Here is an 8,805-nt window from a genome sequence, read left to right as displayed (position 1 = left end):
GGGAGGATTCTGATATACAAGAATCCGTGGGGGACGGGGTTCACCCTTCAAATCGTCACCATCATCCTCGGGCCGACCTTCCTCTGCGCTGCTGTTTACCTGATTCTGAAGCATGCTGCTCTCGCCGTGGGCCCTGGGATTTCCCGCATAAAGCCCTACCTATACACGTGGATCTTTATCCCGTGTGATATAAGCTGTCTTGTCTTGCAAGGAATTGGTGGCGGTGTGGCAGCGAGTGGCGACCAGAAGAATGATAAAAGCCTGTTGGACAATGGTAATCGCATAATCATGGCAGGCATCGGCCTTCAGGTTGGCGTACTCTCGCTTTTCGGGATAGTGGCCCTGGACTACTATTGGCGCGTATCCCGTTACCATCGCACATCGGTTTCCACCGATGGGGAACGGGAGGCATGGAGGGACGGGAAATTCCGCAATTTCGCCGGCGCTGTGTCAATAGCGTATCTAACCATCTACGCTAGATGCGTATACCGGTGAGTAAAAAACTGCCCAAATCGCCCTTTCTCGGTTGCCCGAGCCGCTGACTGTGAATAGCATTGCAGAGATGGCTGGAGGCTGGGGGTAAGTCCTCGCAAAAGTTCGATGGAGACAAAACCTATACATCTACCATACTGATAAAGCTCCAGAAACCCCATTATGCGGCATGAGCCCTCATTCATTGTCATGGAATCAGTGTATGTACATTGCCTTCACTCTTCTTTTGCCAAAGTATCTCCGTGATTGAATGGCCAAATGGGGCATTGGAAAGGCCGCTAAGTCCTCACATTCGCCATAGGATGATCCTAATCGCGGCCGGCTTTCTTTCCTGCTTCCCTGCGGGTATTTTGTTCCCGCGGATGGGGAAGCAATCATGCACCCCCAAAACTTAGTAGCCCATTTGAAACGTAATTCGGTATGGGAATAAAGGGAGGTAGACAATATCCATGGGGGATTTTTGTTGTAACTCTGAATTATAGAAGTAAACATTTGTCACTCGACTTGTTGAAATGTGTGAGACCCCAACGCGTTTGTTTGTTTGTTGGTGGTTCCCAAGGGGACGAGGGAGGAGTTGCGTGGGGACCATACAACTATTGTTTTTATGATAAGCGACACGATATGTATATATGATAATGCTCCGCAGAGTAGAGGATATTAAGATTTTCTTTCGCTTCACGACCAACCAATAAAACAATAATAATTCAGCATTCGAATCTCAATAGGTACGTACATTACACTTAACTCCGTGGCGGTGAAAAAGGCAAGGAAAGGGGGAATCAAATAAAGGAAGATTGACAAAAACTTCAAAAAAAAAAATTAGAAAACCCAAGACGATAAATTAAAAGAAAAGGATGGTCCTGAGGGGAAATGAAAATGCTATGAAGATTTTGAAGAGGGAAGAAAGGAATTAGAAGGTAATATATGTGTGTGTGGGGGTGGGGGGGCCATGGGGAGGGATAAAGGAGACATGATAATAAAATGACAAGGAGAGAGGAGACAAAAAATGAATAAAAGAAAGGGAATACATAAGACAGAACTAGGAATAGATTATGAATCAAAAGTATGGGAATCTTCAACATGGGGCACAAGGCTGAGGTAGATATTAGTCGGAGGTTGGTTACATGGAGGGCATAAACAGAATATCTCAAAAACATCCCATCTTACATTGCATCACGAGCAGATAGGTCTTTGAGAGGAAGGATGTGCGGATGACTGAGTGGGCTTCGAGGGACAGGAAAGGGGACTAAGAAACGAGACTCAAAAAATTGGGGTATAGGGATGAAAAAATGAAACTGGGGAAACCCAAATACATAGTATGAGAAGAGTGGTTGGCAAAAAAAAAGGGGGGGGGAAAGAAAAAAGAAATACCAAACGAGTTTCACACAAAAATTAATCCACTTCCTTCTCTTTACTTATCGGGCTTTTCCATCTACTCCTTTTTCCAAAGGGCTAAAGTGGATAGGGGACGAGAAACGGAAAATCATGCATCAAAGGAGAAAAGCGGCAACAAAGAAAAAATTATTCCACGATCAAAAATGTTGAAAACAAGATTGACCCAAAGGGCCTTCGGAGCAAATGAACAAAGTAATTAGATAAATGGATAAGTGGGTCAGCCGCTGCAGCGGGGGAGGAAGCCTGAGAGTGTGTAACAGCCAAACCAAACAAAAGAAATCAGTGTTTGTTAGCCGTAACCGTCGCCCTTCGGCCCCCCTCCCTCCTCCCTTGGACAACAGTTGTCCAATCCTCCCACTCCTTCGCAACTTCCATCAACACATTCCCCATCACAAGCGCTGAGGCCATAAGCCCATGGCCCTCCCCTTCGAGAACCCGCAATTCACACCGCCGCATCGTCTTACCCAGCCATCGCACATTATCAACAGGAACCCGCGTGTCCCTCGTGCCGTGGTGGATGACTACAGCGCGGTTGATATCGACATAGCGGAATCCAATGGTTTGGCGCCGTTCGAGGCAGACAAGCAGATCGACGGCTGGGTTGGCATTTGTCGTGGCTAGTTCCCAGATAGCGTGGGTGAGGCGGTTGTCGTAATCTGACTGGCGCTCCTTGTCGATGGCTGCGGCTGCGGCGATGATGGCGGACTCCGCTTTCGGATCGGATGGGTTTGCGGTCACGCGGGAGACGATTTCTTGGGAATCCCTTTTGGTTGGGTCTCGAGGCGGGGATAAGGAATTCTGGCGTTGCTGCGAGATAAAGTTGTTGAACCCGGCATCACCGGTGCCGGTTATAGTTGTGCTGCGTCGTTTGGTCCGTCTTGAATTCTTGGGGAGGCTGCTGGTAATGCTGGCACTGGTTGTTGTCATGAAACTGGAATTGGCGACTTTGAGGAAAGGGGTGGGTAAAGCACGGAGGATTCTCTGGGAATATGGAACAGCGCCGGCTGGAAGTGGTTCTTTGTGCGAACCCATGCTGGTCATTTGAGATGGCGGTATCCATGGTGCTAGTAGATGTATCCGGCCTCGGATATGTTGCGGCATTCGCAATGCGGTTGCGAGGGCATATATCGCCCCAGCGGAATGGGCCATCATGGAGAATTTTGTGATTTTAAGGAAATTGCAAATAATGGCGACGTCATCTATCAGTGAATCAACATCAACAACGTCCTCCGAAAACTAGAGTGTGTAAAACGTGGGAAGTGCATAGAATCATACCTGGCCAACTAAGAGGCGTCCCTGAGCCATCAACACAGGGCTCACTCTCCCCAACACCGGGTCGATCTGGCGTGATCAATCGTAATTTGAGCGTCCGAGCAAGCTCGTCGTAAAAGGCAGTTAAATATCTCGTTAAGCCCATGCCCACACAGCAGAATACCACATAACCTTTCGGATCACCAACTTCTGAGAACGCAATTATTCGTCCCGTATGTGGATGTCTGACCTTCTGCGTAAGTCTCGGGGAGGATAGATAGTCGTAAACTGCATCATCGATAGAATCCGAACTGGACGGTCGTTCTTCCTGTCCTAAAGATAGCCTAGGACCAGGTGATATTGCGCCTGACCTTGTCCGTCGGTGATTTGATTCTGAAGGATGGTTGTTCTGCGTTGACTTTCGCCTTGGGTCAATACGATCGGGCTTTTCGAAGGACTGTTTACTTGATGCCGGTTGGATATTTGTAGTTTTCAACGAGAGCGGTCCACTGTTGCGCTTTTTTGTTGTCTGTGATTTGCGGGTTAGAATGGCAGGCGAGGGCGCGCTTTCGTGTTGCTCTGCTTGCATTTCATCGACTACATTCAGCGGCTGGTCGGATACGGTGTGAACAGATTGTCGGACTAAAATTGTTTCTTTCGTGACGGCCGTATGCTGGGCTGCCGGCTGATTAGGGCTCGGCTGCGGTGTCCGGGATTGCGAATTGGCATCTGGTGTTCCGTCTGTCTGCAATTCGTCTTTGATCCTCTTCTGCTGCTCTTTGAGTTCTTGTATTCGTTTCGAAACTTGATCGTCTTCCGCATTTACCTCAGCAATATCACGATCGATAGTAAAATCTCGATTCGAATACACGCTGTGGCGAGTTGAGCGCCGTCTTTTATTAGAACTCCCATTGTAGCTGTGACGCAAGGAGGATTCACGAGTGGGAATGACTCTTCCGCTTCCAATCCCACCAGGGCTGCCATTGCCTGTGTCAGGGATGGACCGTTGTGTACCAAGACTCGGAGCAGACTCGCGACGATTATTTTCATTTAATTGCTTTTCGAGTAGCTGGAAAACGCCGTTATTCAAACTCACTTCTTCCGCCAAATCGGCCATTGAGGGCGTCGAGCGCAAGCTCAGCCGGCTACGAGAATTGTTTAACTTTCCATCTCCTCCCTTTTGAAATCGATCACTATCTTTATCCTTGGCAAATTCCCTCGAACACCTCTGCAGGAGACTGAGTTGGTGCTTCAAACTTTTGCGACCACCACTGCTCGAAGATGCGATGCTTGCGGTAGACATTCGAGGGCCAGGTTCCAAGCTGGGCACGCCAAAACCCAGTCCATCATCTGGACCGGCAATCGAGGAAGCCATTGAGGCTCTAGAGCCTGTCCGCAGCGGGGAGGAATCGCCAGGAGCGCTGCGTGGGGAGCAGAGGGATCGCGGGGAACGAGGGGATGCAGGAGCTTTTGCCATTCGCACCACAGGGGAGATCGCAGCATCGTCTGGATGTAAAAATGAATTTTCCTCCTCGTCGACTACAGTCCTGTAGGCACCATAATCCATTCCAAACCCTGGGCTCGTAGTCAGGTTTGCGTCCCAGCCATCGCGAGAGAACTCCGTCTGCCGGAAGCCAGGCGACGAAGGAGCGGTGCGCGAGCCAATTTCGGGGAAATTATCGAAGTGGGACAGGGCAGGAGTGGAAATAGCGGAGAGGGACGAGATCAGGGACGAGATGACTTCGGGAGAGGCAGGTGGAATGTGCCTGTGGGCTGTGGCGTTGGCAGCCCGGACGGGCATGCTTTTCCGGCGGTGGGCAAGGTCTGGTTGGGGTTCAGATCGATGCGGAGAACCCATTGTGTCCTGCATGGCTGCAGGATGTGCATAAAGGCTGCGAACAACAGCAGGTTACAGAACGTGTGTGTGTCTGTGAATCGTAGTCACGAATCGCAGAACTCGAGCGAGTTTGGGATGCGATAACTTTCTTCAACAGACGCTAGCATGCCTAGTTCGGATTTGATGGGTTTTCCCCCTTTTGCCCTGGACCCGCCGGCAGTGGGTGCTAAGATAGATAATAGAGGTGGCCGAAGAACCACAAACGTAGGCAATTGAGAATAATCGATATTTCGACCGTTCGTAGAAGGTCGTCGCAATGGATCGTGGGAGTTCGTGCTGTGCAGCAGGATCGTCTGTTGGTCTGTACGGAATATGATTTCACGACGATAAGGAGAAAGTCAGAAAAGTGACAGAGGCTCTAAAAAAAATCCAAAGGCTAAAGTGAAATGCGGATCCCGCGCTGATTTATTAGCTCTTTTTTCTTTTCTTTTTCCTGCGCTTCCCTTGTGTTTCCCGCCGTCTTCCTTTTCTGGCCGGCCAGGTCAATCAAATGAACCTGCTCATCGGGAGATGTCTCTGGGACTCCACCGTCGAATCGATATCCAGGGAGTTTAAGACTTGACCAAAAAAGCAAATCTGTGCCAGGGCTGACTTCCAGGTGAGATGCAACCCTAGCGTTGGGACTGTACCTGCAGACCCAGCGTATTGTCGCCAAGATGATCTGGCAGCCAGGGGAATTAGGAGGGTCGTTAGATCTTGGTAAAAAGACAAGCTCTGTGCAGTGCGCCCGGAATCTGATGTTTCGGACAAGTACGAGATTGAGGCGAAAGGTACAAGCAGAGGACGAGGGCAATGTGACGACGAGTTGATAGGAGGAGAGACGGGCAAACCTACGCCGCCAGCCAGGCTTGGATATCAGGATGCTGTCCTCTGTATGGCGATGGGCTTCCTCTTTGCCCCCCACAGACTCAATAGTTATTTCCCTCCTCCCAATTGCCACTCGATTTTCCCCCACACTTCCCGGGACAGATCAACGGCGCTCCTTGATACAGCTAACGAGTAGTAAAGGGCATGCCACACATCTAGCAAAACCTTGGTCGGCTAGTTTGCAGCTGCACTCCTCCCCACCATCGCTGCCAGGGTTAGACGGCGTTCTGCAAGATCCTGCAGTGGCAGGCCTTGAGTGCTGTCGCAGTGCATGGAGAAACCTGCGTGTGATACATTTGTTTGCCGCATTCGGTTGGTGTGTATGCACCAATGCACCGTTAATCGTGTTGAGATCTCGGGCCATGGACCCTTGGATGGCTGTGGCGTCGATCCTTGGGCTCGTTTGATCTGGGGCTTTTCTGTTTTGAACCCCTTTATTTACTCCTGCCACGGTTCCGAGCAGGGAGTTGTGAACCCCGTTAACTTCTACGACGTCGATGAGGTTTGCAAACCTTGTACAGCCCATGCCATTGGACTTTTACCTACGCTCTATCCAGCTGACACCTCAGCGCCCGTCTCGCGAGATGTTGCGGCTTGTCACATCGAGAGTTTCAGATCCGGACAAAATCATCCGGCCACTCAAAAAAATCGGGCCCCTTGAAACCGACAATTGGGCTTCTCCCGCTATTCCATTCGAACATACAAAAATCCGCAGCGGTTTCCTTTGGTGGTTTCCGGCGGGGTGAAACTTGGATACTCCTATCCGGATTATTGACTTTGTACTTCCATCTCGAGTCTTGCTGACTCCAAAAATATGTTAACTACCAGTACCTCCATACCTCCATACCTTCATATGCCAGGCTGTTTTACATATTCATAATTGCGTAGTTAGTTAACTATATCGTTACGGACAACGCGAAGGCCCGGACTCCCACTAAGGGCACCCCAAGTTAATCTTGAGGAATACGTGAATCCACCTCCTTTCAGTCCCAATTGTTTAGAACTGGAGTCAGATTTTGACACGGTGTGGTCTTGCAAAGTCCGGGAACAACAGAGGCAAGTCGCGTATACTTTTATATCCGCTTTGTGAACTTTTTTCCTGTATTATCCTTTACATTCTCAGGAGCCTTAAATCCGTGACCTTGGATGTGGAATGGACTCTGGTGATAGAGTTTAAAATACGCACGACAATGACGATATAGCTTGACTCTGGAGTATTCTGTATGCACGGAGTAATGAAATCCATCGCCAATGTGAATATTTGATCGTATCGTAAGTTAGTAGATGGGGATGCTCATAAACTCTACCATACTAAATTATGCCATGCCATTTTCTTCCGTGGAAGAAGGGCTCCCGAGCGTGGGTTTATTTAAGAGAGCCTCAAAACCTTGCCAAACTCAACGTCACAAGTTTTATCAGCCCGATACTGCTCAATCCTCTCTCACAGTGTCAACTTGCTACGGATTACGCCGCAGGAGCTTAGCCTACTTCTCCGACAAGCCTCACTGGGCAATGGCCTATCCATTTTAAGTGGTAACATCGGAAATACTGGAAATGCATTCGTTGGCCATCATCCATCCTCCGCCATAAACCGCTCCCGCAGCTCGTCCAGAGTAATGGACGCTCTACCGCCTGACTACGTGGACCACAACCTCCCGCTCATTCTGCTCTCTGGCCTCGGATCTGATCCTGAAGCTAATTCTCAGGACGGGATCACACCAGATGATGGCGTTGAGTATCCTCAACTACGGGAAGGCGGCGTCGAGATATTTTCCGATTTCCCTCTCCTGACTGATTCGACGGCGGAGAGAGTGCTGAATGCTCTCCTCAGCCAGGATGCAACGCACAGGCCTTGGAATGCTAGGGCCGGGGATGTTGGGTATAAGATTAAGAGGGTTGGGCGGGTAGGTCAGCGCTCCTCGGGCGATTCATATGCTGTCCATCCTATCCGAATGGGCAAACTTGTGCGACACTTAGTTCTCGTGGACCTGATGCCTCCAGTTTGCTTTGCATAACCATGAATATCTTACGGGCGTACTGACTATTGTTATAGACTTATACTCTGCCTCCCCGAAAAGGTCCCGTTCTGCCCAGGTCGCCCCTATCTAGCAGTGTTTCGGGTGCACCTAGTAATACCGCTGCTTCTCCCATCGTGCTTCACTCACCGATATCTCCCCTGACACCAAGTTCCCCGACATTTCCGGACGGAATCATGACCCCACAATGGGTGACGAAGCACCAGGCATTGATCCCCGCAGCCTTCATCAATTTCTTCCCATTCACGACTGATACGAACATGGCCTCCCTTGGTGATAACCAATTGAAGATAGAAATTAACAGTTTACGGAAGAAATGGGCGGCATCCGGGTACAAGACACGGTTCATTGTTGCTTTGCTTTGTGACGATGGGCCATTACCAGAGGATGCAAATGATCGGATCGCCGGTATCAGGATGGCGACAAACCTTGATATGAAAAGTATTTTCGTTGTCCAACCCGAGCCATCACAGTTAGATATCAGCGAATTTATCAAAGCTCTCTTCGCCAATTTGCGAGGCCCAAGCGTTGAGTACTATAGGGATCTCTCGAAGCATGCCAGACGAAAGAAAAATCGAGGCACCATCCCTCCCCCCACTGCACCACCTACCAGCGGGACTTCACAGACTTTGTCGCTCCAGGGCTGGAATGTTCGATACGACTTTAAACTTGGCGTTTTTGCTGAATTTCGTCAAGAGATGGACGCTGCGTGCCGTAGTTACGAGGCTGCCTATGAAGGGCTGTTTGGTGAAGAAGTCTTCGAAATGATTGCAGGGTGGAACCCTAGGTTTAATGATGCGCGAATGCTTGCGGATATTCTTTCAATTCGGATCATTCGTTGTTTATTATGGGACTGAGCAGACTTCA

At 49.6% G+C, this 8,805-nt stretch overlaps 3 protein-coding genes across 3 annotated transcripts in view; 2 read left to right on the top strand and 1 right to left on the bottom strand.

Moving 5' to 3' along the window:
- The window catches only part of HCAG_01975 (predicted protein), a gene marked incomplete at both ends in the record, with an annotated part of 919 nt that extends 336 nt beyond the window's left edge, over window positions 1-583 (top strand). Inside the window, 2 exons of the mRNA XM_001544878.1 lie at window positions 112-491; window positions 553-583. Coding sequence (XP_001544928.1) covers window positions 112-491; window positions 553-583 — 411 coding nt within the window. The remainder of the gene's footprint in view (window positions 1-111; window positions 492-552) is intronic.
- Window positions 584-2,166: 1,583 nt separating this feature from the next.
- On the bottom strand, window positions 2,167-5,008 carry HCAG_01974 (predicted protein; the record flags this gene model as incomplete). The annotated part of the gene is made up of 2 exons (XM_001544877.1): window positions 2,167-3,086; window positions 3,163-5,008. The coding sequence occupies 2 exons, from the start codon at window positions 5,006-5,008 to the stop codon at window positions 2,167-2,169; spliced, it is 2,766 nt and encodes a 921-aa protein (XP_001544927.1).
- Window positions 5,009-7,518: 2,510 nt separating this feature from the next.
- The window catches only part of HCAG_01973 (conserved hypothetical protein), a gene marked incomplete at both ends in the record, with an annotated part of 4,179 nt that continues 2,892 nt past the window's right edge, over window positions 7,519-8,805 (top strand). The window contains 2 exons of the mRNA XM_001544876.1: window positions 7,519-7,806; window positions 7,956-8,725. Of these exons, the coding sequence (XP_001544926.1) occupies window positions 7,519-7,806; window positions 7,956-8,725 (1,058 nt within the window). The remainder of the gene's footprint in view (window positions 7,807-7,955; window positions 8,726-8,805) is intronic.

The sequence above is a fragment of the Histoplasma capsulatum genome, genomic scaffold (genome assembly GCF_000149585.1).
Source record: "Histoplasma capsulatum NAm1 scaffold_1 genomic scaffold, whole genome shotgun sequence".
NCBI lineage: Eukaryota > Fungi > Ascomycota > Eurotiomycetes > Onygenales > Ajellomycetaceae > Histoplasma > Histoplasma mississippiense.
The sequence above is the reverse complement of the archived record's forward strand: the minus strand, read 5'-3'. Positions and strand labels throughout refer to the sequence as shown.